Source organism: Anser cygnoides, chromosome 1, assembly GCF_040182565.1.
Source record: "Anser cygnoides isolate HZ-2024a breed goose chromosome 1, Taihu_goose_T2T_genome, whole genome shotgun sequence".
NCBI classification, from domain to species: domain Eukaryota; kingdom Metazoa; phylum Chordata; class Aves; order Anseriformes; family Anatidae; genus Anser; species Anser cygnoides.
In genome coordinates, this window is record NC_089873.1 from 146,228,526 (window position 1) to 146,248,543 (window position 20,018).

Consider the following 20,018-nt stretch of genomic DNA (forward strand, 5'->3'; position numbering starts at 1 on the left):
ACTAGAGGGAATGGCCTCAAGTTGCACTGGGGAGGTTCAGATTGGAAGTGAGGAGACATTTCTTCTCAGAAAGAGCAGTCAGGCACTGGGACGGGTTGCCCAGGGAAGTGGTGGAGTCACCGTCCCTGGGGGTGTTCAAGGAAAGGTTGTACGTGGTGCTTAGGGACATGGTTTAGTGGTGACATTGGTGGTAGGGGGGTGGTTGGACCAGATGATCTTGGAGGTCTTTTCCAACCTTAATGATTCTGTGATTCTGTAGCACACATCCTCATGCCTATGTAAGCACACTCCCTGCCCTCTACAAGCACTTTTCCCACAAGCCACCACTGAATACTGACATCTCTCAAAGACCACAGAGAATTATTGCTTTTATCCTTCACTCCAGAGAGAGATTTTCAACGCTGCAATCTGGTGACATGTTTATCTCAATTAAATATCTGACCTATACACAAAATCTCCCTCTCCTCCCCCCGTGATCCATGGTACTTGTGCTATTTATATCTAAGTCACTTGAGAAGAAAGAATAAAGGTGACACAGGCTCATCGGGGAATCTCTTTCTCACTTTCCATATTCTTTACACTACTGTTTCCAGATGCTGGGACACAGGGCGTTCATCTTGTTTCCTCAGCCATTTCAAGGTTTATTGACTGTTTAGGAGATGAAAGTTGCACAGCAGGCTCTTGGAGTTGAAAGTTATTTGTTTACCCTTTGATCAAAACCAAATACTTTTCTGCCAGATAAAATGTACAGTCAGGCAAAGTCTTTGAGTAGGTTTCCCTGCAGCAGCGCACATACCCAGCTTAGTTTGTGCTCTGTGGCCCTGTGTAACACGGAGGCCAGGCGAGGTATATATACCCCAGCAAGATATTTTTGCAGCTAAGGAAAAGACCACTGTCTTTCAGTCCCGGCTCAAACCTAATGAAGGCCTAAAATGGGATTTGTCTGCCCTATTTTTTTTTCTTCATCTAGAAGAGAAGTATTAAAGCCAGAACTTGTCACAACCAGCTTCCTACTTTGAAGTAATTTGCCACCCTTGTTTCCTTGCCATCTTTTGGGTCAACTCTCTCCAGTTATGTGCCATACAGAGGAGTATTTGGATAAAAGGCAGCTCTGGGGAGCAGCACCCTGGCAAGATTTTAGACATCATGAACCAAATTATCTGAGATTAGTGATTTGAGGGATTTGGATTTTCAGAACCTTTCTGACCCATTGAACAATTGTAATCAAATGTTTGGTTTCACGGACCTGATTAAAATGGTTATGTTTACTCTTTGTACGGCTAACATTTTCTACATTAATATTCAGTCAGTTTGTAGGTTGCCTAAATTCCTCCCAAAGATAGTATATTTATTCTTGTGTTTATGAAGTTAAAAATGCATGTGGTTAATCCCTTGTGTAATTGACACTTTCCTCGCAAAAGTAAACACATTATATGTAGTATCTGCCAGATATCCTGCAAAAGACAAAGATTTGTTTTTGGAATTGAGAAGTAGCTGTAACATCTTGCAGTAGTTCCTTGCCAGATGAGTAAGCTACAATATGTTTGATACTACCAAAATTCCATTTCAGCATGTGTTTAAGGCAGACCATTGCAGCTGAAGAAGCGATTCATCTCCAATTAATCCTGCTATCTCATGCCATCTTTTATTTTGGAAATGAGGCATATTGGGGGTGTTTGAATCTATACCGGCTGGTGGCATCTGAAGGAACTGTTGAGATGAATACCCCGCACCTTGAAGCAAGACGTGGCATGCTAACAGGGTAGTTTGTTTGTCTGTTTGCCAGGTACGACCGATCAGCCGCTAATCAAGTCAGGCTCTAGGGCCTAGCTGGCTTGGGTGCCCTCAGCAGCGGTGGGCTATTGGCTAGCAGCAGGCATGGCTATATACCCATCAACAGGGCAGCCAGCCTGCACATGCATGCAGGAGAAGGTGTGTCCCACACCGCATGCCCTCATCTCCCACTGAGCCTCCTAACCTCGTGTTTTCACCTACCTCTCCGCCTCCTTCCCACATCTCGCAGTGGGGCTCTCCCTCGCACCCTTGCCTCGCCTCCTAGTACAGACCCAACCTCACCAGAATTGTGCTTACCCTGCCCTCACCCACTCCTGCTTTCTGGGGTAGAAGCACACATTTTGGGACCGGCTGGGGTCCTGCAGCCAGGCAGGGTGAGCTGAGCAGCCAGGCTGCACACACACGGGTCAGGGGAGTACCTCCATACGGGCTGTCACCGCTCACCAGGAGCTCTGCAGGGTGGTATTTATCCCTGGCTAAGGGGAGCTCCTCTGCTTTAGGAAAAGTAGTAGCTGTTAATAACCAATCCTCCTCCTTTGAAGTGGCTTGCAGGGTACCAACCACACATGGTTCAGCAGCATCTGAATTAGGTAATTGCTATTTGTATACATAAATAAATGCTCGGGGAGCTTTTTATCAACCACTGCTTTCAAATCCAGCAGGCAAAGTACTCCAATTCTTTTTCATGGTAAGGACTTTTAAAAGAACAGAACATGGAGGGGACTTTGTTTTTACATGCATCAGGTTTCTCTGGGGGACTGGCTGTTTTCGTCTTTTTTTATTATTATTTATTTTTCTCCTGGTCTGCTCCAGATTCTGAGCGAGCATCCAAGTCATTTGCTCATTCAGAGGGAGCCTCAGTTTTGCTTTTCACTTTCTCACTTTCTTTACGCTTTAAAGGAGAATGCAGTCTTCTTGGGGGGATTACGTCTGCTTTAGAGTGCTACTGCAGGGCTGTCCCCGCTCCCCACAGCCTGAGAGTGGCTATTGCACACACGAATGTGTACTGCCAACATGTTGCACACACTTGCATATATTTTTTTTTCAACCAGCAAACTACAGGCATTCCCCTTTTGTCAATGGAATATACAGTTATACCTCTTATCATTGCTGGCTATCACACTCCAACATTAACAGCTGTATCACTTTGAAACCAAAGGATGTAAAAAGGTGTGATGTACTTTTACGAGGATCTATAAAGCGTCCCATGTTTTCTTCATAGCTGAACTGAATAAAAAATTATAGAGATTTGTGTTGTCTTGCACCTACTTGGTTAAATAAAGATAACTACTGCATGGGACGTCTTAACAGATGAAAACTGGAGTATAACAGAACAATAGCAGGTCCTAAAATCGAAGCTTCTGATCTCTCCCCAAATGTTCAGCATTTGCTTCCTTTGTTGGCAAGGCTATTTGGAAGCAGAAATTGTTCTACTGGAGACTGACATTGTTTGAACATCATAATCATCGCTAAAAAACTTCATATTGAGTTTCCAGATGATCTGAGTCAAAACCAGATGAAATGCACAGAAATTGTCGAGCACTTACATTCTTTGGTGTTAGGAGGCGCCAACAAGCACGAGTAGCAAACCATCCCGTATATGTTTCGAGGTCTGTTTTCCAGCATGTAGTAACTGAAACGAAGGGCAAGATGAGGCAAAACAGTGTAAATTAATATACTGCAACTGAGCATGGTTCAGCAGCAACCAATTACACTGAGATAAAATCATGTAAAAAAAATACACCAACTTTTATAAGCAATTTGATGCAAAGATTACTCTTTTTTTTTTTTTTTTTTTTTAACTGCCTGAATGGAGACAGTGTTTCTCTTCTTCCTTTTACCCCTAAAAGACAATTAATCAACCATCAAGCCTACATGACAAGGAGTAGTATCATTGCCTAAAACAACATGATTCTCCCTGTTGAGTTCAAGCTGCAGTTTACGGCATGCCCTGAAATAAGACCTTTCAAAATAAAAGAGCATTATTTTCTGAAACAGCAGTCTTTCAGGCAAGACCACCAGCTGGATATGGTTGGCTAATTCTCTTCACAAGCACTGTAAGAATAATCTTAGTAACAACAGAGCCAAATCTGAATAACAAATGCAGGAAAACACCACCCTTACAGGGGAAGCCAGATTAGGCTTCACAGTTTTTTTTCTCTAAGTTCATTGCTGTATTGTTTATAAGAAAGCCCTTGATCATAGAGTTACAGCATGAAGGAAAACGTTCCATAATTTGAACTTCTGGGCTGCCAATAAAGTTAGTCTTGAAATAAGGTAATTGGTTATGCAAGAATAGGATCCACAGACAATATAATGAGTAAATTACATCCAAATCATACACAGTTGATGTTACGGATATGCCTTTACAAATCACTTGCTAAATTTTAATGAAGAAATGAACAGTCCTAATCTATTCTATGTAGATGAGTACTCAACATAATAAACATTTTAAGCAACAATTAATCCATTCTCTGCTCTTACATACCTGTCTATGTATGTGCAGAATGTTTTTTTCTGGAAAATGTATACATTAGAAAATCACTGCTGAAACTGTCCATCAAAATCAGTTGCTCTCTAATGAATGGCCCAGCCTTCAAACAAACTATAAATGTCCAGGAAATGGACACTGAGATGCAAGGTGGAAGGTGGTGCTTGGAGGTACCTCAGAGAGCATGCAAACTGAACATAGTTCCCCTTTTTTTTCTTACTGGTATTAAAAGATTCACCCTCACTCTTCCCTTTGGCTTCTGTGCCCCATGCCCCTTCTGACACTCTGCCCTTCTCTCAAGAGCAAAACTTCATCTTTTGTCTCTTGTGGGGGCCTGCAGAATACTAGGTTGCAAAGCAGTTAATAAAAAAGCAGTAAATGACTGCCAAACCACAATAAAAAAAAAAAGAAAAAAAAAGAGAGAGAGAGAGAAAGAGAGAGTGGCAGGCCAAAGATACACATAAAACTATAAAGAAAAATACTGGACAGCTAGGATTCACAATGTAATAGCCGCAGTGGTTTAGGGAAGATAAACAGCCCTTCCAACAGACTGTTGGAATTACCAACATGTAATTAATTCACACTGGTGGAATATTTCTTGGTTTTCACCACAATGGAGAATGCTGGAGGATGGGTAAATAAGACTGAAGATGATGTTCATTGGCAAGCAACTGTTCACCCAGGTGAGTAGGAAGTTCTGCAGTTTCAGACATTGATGGTTCACCCCTATGAAGTACTGGCAACAGACTGATGTTTCTGGCTATTTTGCAATGCACCGAGTATTAAAAGCAATGTTGGAAGTATCTGATCTCTTTATATCACTAACTATAGAGAAGAAGTGGCCATTAAAAAAATCATGAATTTTCATGGTTCTACTCTTCCACTTATTATTTCTGTTTCCTTAGCACTCCCAGGCTTTGGATTTTGAAGGAAAAACACAAGAGCGGAGCCTAGACTGAAACGTGGATGTGCTTCCCAAAAGGTTGGACCTGGTGCTTAGGGACCTGGTTTAGTGGGCGACATTGGTGGTAGGGTGATAGTTGGACCAGATGACCTTGGAGGGCTTTTCCAACCTTAATGATTCTATGATTCCTTCTTAACACCATGATGGTTTATCCTGGGCTAATCTTGGTGGTACCATGTCACATTCAGGGACTTGGTCCCAGAAGCAGAATCTGGAGCCCCGGGTTTAGGTCTGCCTCCTACAGGGACCAGGACACCTGGGACCAGGGGAATCTGTGTTTTCAGCAGGTGACAGTCTGCAGAGAGGTAACAGGGAGGTGGTGAGCACAGAAGTGAAAGCATCTGCTGCCTTACCCAGAACTGCAGGGGGAGACTTTATCTTGTAAGAAACACACTGCTAAACCTTGTCATTCTGAAAACGGAGAAAAAAGCTTGTTTTAAAACACCTCCGAGAGGAGAATTGGACCTGGTGTAACCATGGACAAACACATTAAAAGGGGAAGAGTTGGTAGCTGAGGCATTTCTGACTACATTTTACAGAAATATTATCCCTTTGCATTCTGTCTTGTGAGAAGGCCAGTGCTTCGAGCTGAAAGTAGCTGCTGGGACAGCATTAGGGGAAGATATCATATATGTCTGCCCTGTTCTTACTCATCTGTAGGTATCCACTCATGGCTGCTGCTGGCCTAAAAAGACCTTTGCTTTGACCCGCTGTGGCTGCTCCTCGTGGGTTATGATCTCCAACATACTCCAAGAACACCTAACGGGTCATCCCATTGAGGGAGGGGACTCTGAGTTGTACCTAATTTCCCCATTATTGACCTATCCTATTCACCATGATGGAAGTGCTTCTGCATAGGAGCAGAGGGTAAAGCCTGCAGTGCCCCAGGCTATTAGGTCTAGGTACCTCCAGAGATCACTGGCGGACTAACTTTGATTTTGAAAACCACAGCTTTGGAGATAAGCCTTTAAATTCTTCCCAGGTCACAGTCTTGCAACATTCTTGTAAGCCTGACCAATAGTGTTATTCCTATTTTACATGAAAGGGAACCTGAACACAGAGAAACAATGGATGCTCTTGTACCAAAGGTCTCCTTCCTTAAAAGAGAACATCAGTAATACTGTAAAAAATATGAAGGAAAAATACCTAATTATCTGCTGTCAACTTTAAAGCAAATGATAGAAGAAGACATTTGCAGCCACTGGTAAAGGTCGCTAGTTCAGTGGTGCTTTGTCTAAAAACTTTTGGTCAGAACGTGCCATTCTCATCTTTTCTTCAGGCTGCTTTGCTGAGCTGGTGGGAAATACCAAAAAGACGAGATGCCCCCAGACAGAGACTGCAACATGCGGGCTGTTACCTGGGGAAGGTCTGCAACATGTTACTGAAGCACAGTCCTCTGAAAATGTAGACCTTAATTTTCCACTTCCACTCTCAGAGGTTCCTTGAGTTCCCTGGGCAAGGGAGTGCTGTCAGATGCCACTCATACAGGCACCTGGATGTCCCTGTGCCACTGGGGCAATAGCAAAGGGTCAGCATTGCCCACCAGCTCTCTTGCTCTGATGTAGGGCTTCTGTGTTCCCCCCCCACACACAGAGAAGAAACCTCTGGGCTCTCCAAGTTGCATCAAGACGGCTTCAGAGCTTGTTTCAGCCCAGATGTAATTTATCCCGAGACTTTAATCTCTTCAAGCTCAGAGTAAGTGCATGTTTCTCCTTAGCTGCTGGCCTTGCCAAAGCGACCCAGGAGCTGCACACAGCCAGCCTACGGCAGGCCAATTTCTGCTGCAGGTTACACCTGTGCAAACAGGATGTTTTCAGATTACTCCCCAAGCACCAGCTGTGCAAGCTGATTATTTTCAGCCAGCACCCCACTCCCACCTGGGTGACCTCATTAGTCCTGACAAAATTGCAAAACGGCGACTGTGGCCACTATTTAACTTTCTTGCTCTTTATGATGTATGAGGGGAAGTCAAGAGGGAGTTCTTTTCAAATCACATCATCAGTTTGCTTGGCTGGCAGTTAGACAAGTCCTCCTTTATATTTGTAAACTGTGAAAATTTCACACAGACTCGCTGATATAATAAACCTGGAGCCTTGCAGAGTCTCTTTAGCAGTTATAAGCAGAGTTTCCTGCGTTATAAGCTGTGTGGGCTATGCTGCGTCTGCAAATTGCACAAAAGCCAAATGTTGGGAGGAGGTGAATATCTAAACCAACAAGCCACAGTGGCAGAAATTGAAAATGTAGGTAAAGTGAGGTTGTGTTATAGAGTATTTGCTTACGCTACACACACACACAAATAAAAATTAAAATAAAAAAAAAATGAAAGCACATGCATGCTTGGATTTTCAGGCTTCCAAAGGTAACTTAGTGAAGAATATATTACTAATATATTCAGTGTAGCAACTGCTTTCTCATCATTACTATCAGAATTACACTGAGCTTAACAGGCATTAAAAAGATGGACAATAAAACAGCTTATATTTTAGCCCCTTCAACAAGCTCTGGAACTTGTTTTTACTCTGAATGAGAGCACACGCACTACATTAGCAGCCCCTTACACCCGTTTCTCTCTGTTGACTAAACACGAACCATCTCCTAACAGCTCTGTTAGCTAACACTGTCAGCTACTGACAAATTTGCCAGCTGGTCACATTTGGAGAAGAGAGATTATGTGTTCGTGGACACAGACTTCCAGTGCCAGCATGGACCTACAGGGAATCCAGGACATCTTCACGAAGCTTATTCATAGGATGCAGGACCTATGAATAGGCTATGAATGAGGACAATGGGGACTTCCAATGTTGTAGCTAGAGGCCAAGATGTACTTCTTAGAGCATCTACAACATCACTGCACACCTATACTACATGAACTACTTCCTTTCTGTTTCTATGAACAGGAGAAATTTCAGTTTTTCTAGTTTGTTCCCAACAGTTGTTTCTTCAGTCACTGAGATTTCAGTACTATTGATGAGGTCTTCTGATTTACTAAATTCACCAATACTTTTGAAATATTTACACTTACTGTTTTAGCAGGGACTAAAAGGTGTAAGTCACCAATATTGTACTACAACCAGCTAGGACATGAAGAGAAACTGTCAGAGATTTTGACATTAAAAAAAGTATTCTGCTGTGCCTTGGGTAAAGCAAAGGTCTGTAGTTGAATACTTACCCTGGGAGACAAGGTCCACACTCTGCATCGTTCTCCTGATCGCCTGGTGTCAGGACTGTGGCTCGAAAAAATCCCTCACAGTCTTTGTGCCGTCTGCATATCTGGTAACCTCCTCTGGAAAACTTCTCTGACGGGCAGGGGATGCAGCCATAGTCCTCGTCTTTGGTGCCATATCCGCAGGTCTGCAACAACACAAAATCGTTGGAAAGCAGGCCTGTGTTGCACACTGGCTTCTAGGAAAAGGGAATGCAATACCTGGCACAGTATAGTACCAAGTCCCTTAACATCTGTCCTAAAAAGGCCAGGGAAGGACATAAGAAAAAACACACTCTGCCCTGGAGAGGAAAATGGGAGCTGGGATGTCATACTCCTTGACAGTGACCCCTCAGGGCTATTTAAATCATGTTGCAGCCTTAGAAGTGAATTTCAGCTGCTGCTCAGATAAAAAATGAACTGAAAATTGGAGAATTGAGAATAAAATTGCAGTGGAAACAGAGTTCCAGCAGGGATATCGGTGATCTTGTTTTCATGACAGGAGAGGCCACAAGGACCGTTAGAAAAAGCAAGGTTTGCATGAGGTTTGGTAACCCCTGAACTCACGTGTCCCAGATGAATGTTACGTTTAGATTAAATAAAACTAATACGAAGTGGTTATTATTCAAACATCCTTGTTCAGGACTACCAACTGTGTGAAATTCTTGCAATGGGATGTTTATCCCATTAAAACCAAACAGGATTTCAGTAATTTATTTTTTAATATGCAACAATTATCTGCTGTAAATCAAATGGTTACTTAGGAACTGTAATTTAAAATGTGGCAGAAGCTTCCAAGTTCCTCTAGTGCCAAAATATCTTAGCGGGAGAGAGAAATTAAATTCTCTGTGTGGGGGGCCAGCGAGCATGCCAGACTAACCTATTTATCACACAATGCTGGAATGGCACTGTCAGGTATTAAATAGCCGTTGAGATGAGAACGTACCGGCAGAGAATGTGTGTGAAGCTTTTACCTTACAACTTTTGACATACTACTTTTAACAGGCTGCTCCTGGCACGCAGCATATGGGTGTGTGGGTGCATGGTGCCTGCCCCCACAGCACACTCGTGCATGCGTGCGCTCCCATCCGAGGGATGCGTGGCCTAAAATTGCTCACGCATCCCTTTCTTTCCCTATTTTTTCTCATACCAATGCATTACCACCTTGTAACAAAGCATTTGTTTTTAGGCAGGGCATTTTCCATCCTAGAATTGCCTGCCGGCTCGCTAGGCATGGGAGAGACTCATGTTGTAGACTGAGTGCGGCCCCCTTGGCCACCTCTCACGTTGTGTTGGCAGCTCAAGACACGTGTCCCCCAGCCAGAGGAGGATGCTGAAGTTACCATGTACGGCTCTTCACCCGGCTCGCACTTGGGACAGTCGTGGCACATGCCGGTGGTTTGGTTGTAGTATTCGTTCTCGCCGCAGTTGGAGTATTCAGCGCTGGCGGAGTACACCAGGGAAACCTGCACCACAGACACCAGAGCATCACTGCCACCGCCTCCCTCCAACACACCTTGTCCCCTCCCCTTGCCCAGCCATTACAGTGGGTCTGACCTTGTGCCATGAGGCATCCCCAAAGCTAACATTCAGGTGCTGAAGTAGTGCCGCTGCATGGGATGGAGGCGGTCATGGATTTCAGCAATTTGGTCCTGTTAAGAGTTTCTCAGAGCACCGACCTTTGTGCCTGTTGTCATGGCTGCTCCTCAAAATATTGAAGGCCGTGGTTCCTGACCTGTTATTTCTCCTTCTCTCTGGTGCAGTAAATGCCCGAGTTTACTCTCTCCCCGCTCCCAACTCTAATGAGCCTTCACAAATGTGACTGTAAGGGACAACTATAACAACCTGAGATAACGAGTTGCCTCGGGCCTCAACAGTGATACGGCTGAGTTTCATGTGACATCCAGGCTAATCAGCTCCTCCAGAGCCTGGTGGGCTGGAGCAGATGTCTTTTCCGCTTCTGCTCCATTTTGGGTCCTTCTCCTCCCTCCTCCTCCCTATTAACTTCTCCCACACACTGGGAAATACAGATTTAAACAGATGTTCCAGTCTAAGTGGCACTGAAGGAGATGCTTAAGTGTTTTATTGAATGGAAACTGATCCCTGCACCAGTGTCCGGTGCTCAGCTGTCTGTAGGTGTGTCTTAGCAATTCATAGATGTTTGCAAAGACTCGAGCAGAACCCAGTGATCTTTGCGCGCTGGAAATGCCTGCATGCATGTGGATACCTACCACCAGAAAAGGGAACACATGAGTCCATTTACATTCACCCAGGTGAGCCATGTTCTCTTGATATTTTACCTGAAACGATAGAATTGGTGATTGTTTATGAACATCAGTAAATATTTGTGTGTGTTGCCAAAACAAGAACAGAAGGGCTCATCATCAGAACAAAGGTAAACGGGAGTGATGCCTGGAGCTATACGGAGGTCTAAACAAAGAGAGGGGAGATGTGCACGTGCACTCACACACACACACACTGCTGCACATCTGCCTCTCTGAGAAGGCTCACTGCATGAGGCAGCCTGGCCTTGCAATCTGCATACAAATTTGTCAGAGATGAGGCTACGAACCCTGGCATTTGCTGGCTTATGGAGAAGTCCTCCTATGGAGGTACCGAGAGCTACATCATGATCACTAAATAAAAGAGGGCTGGGGGTCAGTAGCCCAGCCCGGCTTGTGTCCTCACCCCACCACATCAGATTTGTCAAGAAAAGATCTAGATGAAGCATCTAAAAGCTGAGCCAGGGAGTGACCTGATAGCGAGTGGCACAGGCAGCCACCTTCCTCGCTGGCTCCCACAGACCTGCTGAGAAAGCCCAGAGCTGCCTTTGCTAACAAGCCTTGGCTTCTTTTCGTAGGCAAAGCTGTAGATTTAAGAGCTTTAACTCAAGGAGGAAGCTGAACTTTGTATTTTAAGTGCTATTACAATGGCTGGGGGGGAATAAAGGCTGTGATCTCTATTGTAAACACACGTGCTAATTTATTTCATTTTTTTTCAAATTCAGTTCTATGAATAACTTTGAATAAGAGCTAATGTTGCATATTCATGTACTGGATTTCTTTCTAAGGGATAAAAAGAGACAGGAAAAAGCAACACAAATTGTTTCTCTAGCATGATACAATATATTTAATGGTATTGTTACAGCACATAGTATGCCCTAGGGATCTTACAGCTTCAAATTGCAAATGTTTGAGATACATTTGCAACACTTTGGTCCTAGTAGATGTAAACTGCTTTTTAAATTTTCCACATCTCAAATACTGCAAGGTTTTTTGGCTCCCAGAAGAGTACAATTGCTGCTTTGTGCCACTTTCAAGCATACAATCTCCACTAGAGCAGCACTGTAGAATTTGAGATAGCCACTAACATTTACATTTTTAAACACTAAATGGATTAAGCAAAGATTATATCACGCCGGCATCAAGCTAGGAACTTGCTTTATATGTTCCTTCTAGCAACTGGGCTAGCTGAGACAGGTAACCGGGTGGGTGGGTGGGTGGACAAGCTGAATTATAAGTATATTCTTTTCTGCAGGAAATTGCACTTTGAAACCTAGAAACAAAAGAGAATCAGAGATAAATTGTCCTAAAGCTGGAGGTGAGAGATGGAAAATAGTCATGCAATTGCATAAACTGTCAAACATTTAAGTTGGACAAAGGCTTTGGCTATGACAGTATAGTTACTTGGAAAAGTTCCAGGAATATAATCTTCACACACATGTCTGTTAAATTGAATCCTAATTATAAGAGAGCTTGTTAGACTTCATAAATGAATATTATCAAGGCTGTTTCCACACTGGTATTGCAAAGTCATCACATTTATTATAAATTGGGTCTGGACACAGAATTTCAGTGGTGAAGTTTGAATCTGTAACTTTACAGTAAAAGCATGTCTTACAGTAAAAACATGCTTCAGTTGCTTTCAAGCCACCCAGATGTTTACTGTTTGAGGTACTTACATGCAATCATGGCCAGATTTGAAAAATGGAAACGAAGTATAAGCCTATTAATGTATAATACAATCTTCTCTATCCATTTGGTATTTATTTACATAAAATGTTGAAAGTGTCAAGTTATACATACATACATAAAATATTTTTCTATCTCAATATAAATATACATGTAGGGGTATGTTTTGTGTGTAAACATACATTTTTTCCCCCTGCATTCTGTCATTACACATGGCAATATGTCAAGCATATGGCAAATATTAACTGGAAAAAGCCAGTTCAAAGTGCTGAATGTGACCGGATTAGAACACTAGGGGAGATTTTTTTTCCCAGACTGGAAAACCAAAACGTTAAAATTAATTATTCTCCCTTCCTCCCTCCCTCCCCCCCGCTGCACCCATTCAAGTATGTTGCTATAGACTGACAATGTTATTTTCTGTTTGTGTGTTTCATCTGTTTCTTTTTTTTTCCCTGTTTTTATTTTTGTTTTTGTTTCCTTTAGAGTTAAAAACCAAAATGTTTATTTTTGTAATGGAGGAGGGGGGAAAGTCTGATGCAGGAGGTTTCTGGCAGTAGGGCCATAGGTAGCCCCTCAGCTGGGATGATACCTGCTGGTATCTACCAAGACATGCTAGGCTGCTCTTGGGCTTGATGTCAATTTTCAAGCATTTTAATTTACACCCACACCATATCATCTACCACACATTAATCCCATGTGCACAACAAGGGATTTTCTAGTGCTAAGATCACTTTTGAGCCTAGCTGACATATGTAGAAACATGCAAAGCTTGGACAATCTGCCTGCATCTGCCAAGAAGCAGGAAAAACAACAACAACAACAACAAAAAAGCACAACCAACCAACCAAACAAAAAAACTCCAGTTATTATGGTCCCTAACCATTAAAAGTAATTAGCTCTGGGGAATTCTTGAACAAATTTACAGAAGGTGCCCCTTCCCTTCCTATTCCCAGGTACACAGTGCTGCTGGGGGCCTCCAGGAGTAAAATGAGGAGCCCCGGGCCCTGGGAAGAGGTAGAGGGAAACACTGCTTTACACAAATTTGGCATCCATGCATCCACTCGGGACATGTCTGCTGTCTCACACCGACTGCCATGATGCTGGCATTGGATGCTGCCTCAGTAGTCCCAAAGGGCAGAAATCGAGCTCCAGATTTGAAGCAATCCAGGGGCTGTCCCCTGCGGACACAGGGCATACTAAGCAACTTCTTAATTCAGGAGATGAGGAGCAGATCATGCATCTGTGTAGAGCTTTGCTGCTCCAGTAAAACCCTTTATTTATGAATGTTTGGCAGGCAAAGCTGAAGTCTTGGTCTACTGCTGATCTTTTTGATTACTGGTACTAAAGCGTGTGTAGGAAATCCAGATTTAAATGTGTACCGGTGCACAGAAACAATTTAGTAAATCCTTCTTTGCGCCTCCACCATACAGGATTTTTGGGAAAGCCTCACTTTGTGCTGGTTTTGTCCTACAGATTCAGTCCTTCTTCATGTGCACGTAAATATCTGCTGCAGAATATGTCAGCTGATTGGCGTTGAGCTTATGGCACTGAATATTTGACCAGAGTGGAGTAATGTCAGTCTGCATGTTTCAACTAAAACAAATGACCCTGTCCCATAGGATGGTGGGCAGTGGTCAGCAGGAAGAAGCTGGAAGTATATTTTTGGAGGGACCACGTAATGGCCCCCATGCAGTATGGGATTTCCAGCTGCTCATCTGCAAAGCCCTCCGCACATCCTGACTCAATGCTTCAGCTGAGGACAAGTGGGTGTCAGGAGAGGAGGTGTAAAACAAAGCTTGGGTCTTTGTGGATCAGGTGTGCGACACACAGCAAGTCTCAGCATGACTAGAGGGGGTTGCTAATTACAGCCATATTTGCCTTTCAGGGCATATTCATTAATAACTTAGGAATACACACAGAAGTTGACAGGAAAAGGAAGACTATTTTCCCGGTGGCAACCACAGCAAGAAGTGCTAGAGACTCGCTGTCTCAGCTTCTCTCCAGGAGACTGCGAGGCACAGGTTTGGCCCGGGGCAATAGGAAAAGAGACGCCTGAGACCCTGTTACTCAAATATTTCTCTTCCCAGATGAAAGGTCCTTCTGTGCAGTCTTTGCGGCATGTTACCATGGCCTGGCAGGTACACACAAATAAATAAATAAATAAATATATACATCCCCAGGCAGAAAATGCTTCGTTCGTGCTGTCTGAAGGATAAAGAGCAGCATTTGCTGTAGTCAGCTTTTGAATTTAATTTACTTAGATAATTAAGTAGTGCTGCCACTAGGTTTACAGTATCCATGAGTAAATGGAGTAAATATACAGAATACACAAACACTGAGGTTACCGTAGTTGGTGGTCTAAGCTAAAACTCATAACTTCTGATAGACAGCCTTAACTGTTATTTTAGTTCTGAGTCTTCATTGTTAACACAGTGTAAAAGCTCATTTCCTATCATAGATATTTTTTGTCTTTTAAAAAAAGTCTGTAAAAAAATGAGAAGGAACACAAGGATCAAAGATATCTGTGCTTCTTAATGTTGCAGAGAGGATTTTTTTTAGTGTCTGCATTTCTTTAGTTTCATCACTGATGCAGGTACACTTCAAGGATGCAAATCTTGACTTCGTGAGAGGAAAGGCACAACAGCTGTCTCTGAGAGCTTTGCTATTTTGATATTTCTGTACACACACAGACATATCTGTCTGGGAAGCAGAACGCTAGACAAAAGGACTTGTATAAATAAATGTGGGTAGACCATACGAACTTCACAGGTGCCACCAACAAATCCAGTGCCTACCCTGAGTTCCCAACGTTTATGAGAGGAACCTCGTGAACTGCCTTTTCCACAGATTATCACAGTTTCTCACACGCACTTGGTAGATAATCTTTGTATGCTCCCGATGCTGCTAAATCCTTCTTAACTAAGATAAGCATATAATCCTCACTGCAGGGCCTCATAAGTTTCAGAGTTCAGCAGCAGAGTTTAGTTTGGCTCCAGCCTCGCAAAAAAAGATGCGGTTTGAATTTTCTTTTCAAGAGGAGAGAGGCATCTCTGAGCCCGTCATTGAATGACAATGATGGCAGCACAAGCCTGGCAGGAAAATAAACTTAGACAACTATAAGCAAATGAAAACATGGAGATTATGAAGAAAACTATTGTGTAGTCTTGGTTACAGTTTGTATTGTTGTGAGCACCAGAATATTGCACAGAACAATATAGCATTTGCAGGACAAGATGAACTACACAGTTTCTCATATCTGCTTTATATCACTTCGACCTTGCAAATACATGTTAAAAACAACCCCAGAGAAAGATGTAAAAAGCGTTACAATGCTACAACTCTATTCTTCCTTTTACCTGAAACATCAAAAGGAAGCTACAAGAGCTCAAGCTACACATACCTCTTTAATTGCCTCTGTGATCTGGCACCTCCACCAGAAAAATAATTCATTGCTCAGGTGTAGGAATGAGATTTTTTTTCCAGTGGTAGTTGCGTTGACTAGAGGAGACATAGAAGATTGCTTGATTTGTTAATGGGGGCACCACATGCTGAAGACGTGGGGGCAATGAAGACTAATAAAGAGCTGTGTGTTTCCTCACAGACTGGCTTATCTGGAAACTACATCTGGAAGTCTGTATCGAAAGCTGTTTTCTCATCTTACACAAAGACACATGTTGGTTCTCGTGTAGACAGGCCATCAGCTTTCTGAAAAATGTTTTCAGGAAAAAAAAAAAGAAAGAAATGATGTGATGCAGGAAGAAAAGCAAAAGAGAGAGGGAAAGAAAGGCCCTTTTAAGCTTGCTTTGTGCATCCAGCTCACCTGCCTGCGGAAATGAGGGCAGAAATTAGGTGCGAGTACCCACAGTTCACTTTAGTGGTGTTCCTGCTTGGAAGGAGGGTATTTTGTGGGGACGTGATGGAGCAATAAGAAGGCCCTCATGACCTCTGGATGTTTGGGTTGCTGCCATGGCTTTCCTGTCAGTGTTATTTTATGCAAGCAAATGCTCATGAGGGCAAAAAATGTGAGCAGGGGCCTGTACCTTCCTCAAGTCAAAAGGCTGCTCTGACCCCTAGGCTAAGTAACGTGATCTCTTTTGTTTTCTATAATTAAAAAAAAAAATAACAATAATAATCTGGGATTTGTTCTAACACACAACTAAAAAAAATAAAATCAGAAACCTCACGTCTGTAATGAGGAAAAAAAAACTTGAGTTTTTTTGGCCAGCCCCCATGAGGATTTTCCTCAGTGGGAGAGGCTCACTTTCAACCCCTCTGAAAGCAAAATTTTTTGAAGATGATTTACATGAAGACATCCCTTTTATTTTGAGCCCCTCCTGCTGGGAAGTGCTATAACATATTCCTCCTGGCTTGCTCACTTCTTGTCAGAGGGCCTGGGCTGCTCTTGTAGGAAAGGCCAGCAGCGGGCAGGTGGGAGAGGCTGTGCCATGCACTCCTGGGGGGTTCTGGAGTTTTCCATGGAGAGGGATGCAGGCCAGATCTGACACCACCGGGACAGACTGTAGATGAGCACATATGCTTTGGGATTGAACAACTCCAGTGCAAGAAGTAATGAGGAACTGCGTTTGTACGCTATCTGCTGGGTAATCCCAGGGCCGCGTCAGCACTGTGCTTCTCACAGGGCCTGACGCCTCACCGCCTGCCCCTGCCTGAGGGACAGGACTCTCGCTTTTGGCATCGTGCTTTCAGGGGTGAGCTGAAATTGCTGGGATGAAAACAACTCACTTTAGATTCAGAAGCTCTCCCTAATTCCTAAGACATGTATTACTTCCCCTTTGGAGCAAAAAATTAAAAGCCTATTAGGAAAATACAAACCACTGATGCAGTGATGACGTTTTCCTAACATCTTTTCCTTTTTACAGGGCTTTATGCTTTCTAGATGACAGATAGCATAATGAGAACAGCCTGAGCCTTGGCTTTCATTACAAAGATCGATAAGGATTTGAGCTCACACTTTGCTTCCGTTCCTCAGGGTCCCATCCTGTGAGCTGCTGAGCACCTCAGAACATGATGATATTTGGGAAGCAGGGGATTTTTAGCACCCTGCAGAGACTGACATCCTTTCTATACTATAATTGTTGATAGACAGGACAGAAGAGAAGACATTTAGAAATACTTTACTGGAAGAAATTGAGCTGAAGTCCTACGGTGACCATCAACAGAAGTTACAGAAATTGTAAATAGAATAGAAACCCTATGGTGGCCATCAATAAATAATGTCTGTTCTTAGCTCTGCAGCACATTTGCATTCTTAGCTAAAAAACAGAATATTTGTTAGAATGGTCAAAACAGAGTTCTGTTTTTATTTTCCATGGTTTACATGAAAACATACGAATTGCTGCATCTCAGGCGGACAATGAGTAGCAGTGGTGGGCTTTTCGTAGGGTGAGCCTCTCAGGAGCAGGTCACCACATGAAGAAGAATGTCACTGGGATGGTCCCAGCCATGAAATTCAAGTACAAGTGCATTAAGCAACACTGGAGCCAATTCACTGTGTTCGGCAAACATAACAAACTCAGTATTAGGTGGTGGTCTTTTATACTTTGGTACTTGATTTCTGAGTCCCAGAAAAGCCTCTTGTTTGTCAACAGGCCTCTGTCTTGCAGACAAAGGGATACATACTCTGCCAACAAACATTATTTTTTGTATTATTCTACTTTTTACATAACCATGTTTGAAGGGAATTTATTGCTTTTGCAAACCAAAGGCTGGCTGCATTTAAATTCAGAGCTATATCCCAAGCTGCCCAAGCCACCATTGTCACTGGGGAGAGCAGGGAGAGCGGTGGGGGAGCCCTCGGCCAGGAAAATTGGCCACACAGGCAGCTGGGGCCACAAGGTGCCCGAGGGCGAGGTGGCAGGGGGTTACTGCCCTGGGATGAGCTGGTGGAGCAACCCCCATGAACCTCCTCCATCCACACAGCTCATGGGTGTGGGTCCCACCTGTGGGGACAGCGAGGGGATGGGGCCTAAAGGCCAAAACGCAAGACGAGGCCCAGTGCAAGACGAGGAGGGGTAACATGCTGGAGCAGCCAAATCGTTGGCTGTGTTTGGGGGTAGTTATGAGCTACAACCTGCTGAGGCATACAGGAGGAGCAAGCACGGCCGTGTCTAACAGCAGCCCAAGTCACAGCCCCACTCTACACACATGGCTACATAAACTGCATGTTTACAGGCATGCACGTGTACGCAAATGCTTCTATTTATACCCACATGCCCCCGAAGGAGCTGGCTGCCCCTCAAATCTCTGCTTCAGGCTGGAACCCTCAAATCTCAGATGTCCTGGTGAAGGCAAATCCCTCTGCTTCACAGAAGCACAGTTAGTGAAGAATTGGCTTTCTCTTCTGCGATACTTTCTCTTTCGAGTTGATAATCATAAAATCTCTTCAGAATTTCTCTGAGGCCTTTTTTTTTTTTCTAATGAAGGTGTTTACATTCCTAATTAAGGAGCACATTAAGCCTAGTGGTACCTTATCTGATAAACCTGTTACTAGGCTATGTCAAGCTGAACCTTCCAAGGGAGCAAGCTGGTTTTATAAACCGGTTATCCTCTGGGCTGGAAATGCGCATCCAAGAGCTTGCAATTAACTTGGGTTAATTACAAAATACCAGAAATGTAATAACATATTTAAAAATATATCACAGGTGCTAATGACCTCTTTTTTTTTTTTTTTCTCTGCACCCACCCCACCTCCCTGTTCTTCCCCACCTCTGCAGGAACTGACAGGCTGTCACTGCCCTCCCAGTTAGCAACCCCCCAACTCCACAGGTGCTAACCATCATTCTCTCTCATGTGGTGGAATTGATTAGCATAATAAGATTGATCTGAGAGTGATTGCTTCTAACTTGCAGCTATCGTGGCTTATACTGCTGGTTTTTGGACCTGCTGAAGGAGCTAGGCCTGAGAGCTGTTTACTTAGTCTAGATATATCAAGTGGTCTAACAAAAGGGATCACTTTCTTTGCAAACCTATTCCCCCCACCCCACTGCCCCCATCCCACGCAAATCCTGAGAACTTTGTGACAACACCAGCAGCAGTGCTATGCAAAATACAAGCTTATTTGAGTTTTGTCTGTTTCAGCAGGAAAATTGCCTTATGGCTTGGAATACTAGCAAATTTTTATTGCAGTTTGCAGCTTCTTATACCCTTATATATTTTGGAGAGTAGGCAGGATCCTTCGGTTCAGTAATTCCTCTCCTGACGTGACCCATCCATAGCTTTCTGCTTGCTTGTTTTTTACCTAGTGGACCTGCTCCATGTTCTTTATGTGTAACAGTGTCAAATGCTTTATTGAAGTCCAGACTGCCCATGGCACCTGCCTCCATATAGAAATTAAAGCCACCGTGTCAAGGACTACTTAGGAGACTGCTTTTACCTACTAGGTTATATTGTATTGCACATCTAAAGGATCTTTATTTTTTTTATGATTTTACAGAAGACATAGGTGTATTTCTGAAAAGAAGAGAAAAGAAAAGAAAAGAAAAGAAAAGAAAAGAAAAGAAAAGAAAAGAAAAGAAAAGAAAAGAAAAGAAAAGAAAAGAAAAGAAAAGAAAAGAAAAGAAAAGAAAAGAAAAGAAA

The 20,018-nt window shown here is 43.2% G+C and overlaps 1 protein-coding gene across 2 annotated transcripts in view; it reads right to left on the reverse strand.

The window, feature by feature from the left end:
- LOC136789699 (tumor necrosis factor receptor superfamily member EDAR-like) overlaps positions 1 to 15,959 on the reverse strand; it is a 28,592-nt gene extending 12,633 nt beyond the window's left edge. For both annotated transcript variants that reach the window (XM_066990491.1, XM_066990490.1), the window contains exons 1-5: positions 15,823 to 15,959; positions 10,683 to 10,751; positions 9,795 to 9,917; positions 8,419 to 8,600; positions 3,342 to 3,427 (exon numbers count right to left, since the gene is read on the reverse strand). In XM_066990491.1, the coding sequence (XP_066846592.1) occupies positions 3,342 to 3,427; positions 8,419 to 8,600; positions 9,795 to 9,917; positions 10,683 to 10,751; positions 15,823 to 15,933 (571 nt within the window). In that variant the 5' untranslated portion in view covers positions 15,934 to 15,959. The remainder of the gene's footprint in view (positions 1 to 3,341; positions 3,428 to 8,418; positions 8,601 to 9,794; positions 9,918 to 10,682; positions 10,752 to 15,822) is intronic.
- Positions 15,960 to 20,018: the final 4,059 nt, after the last annotated feature.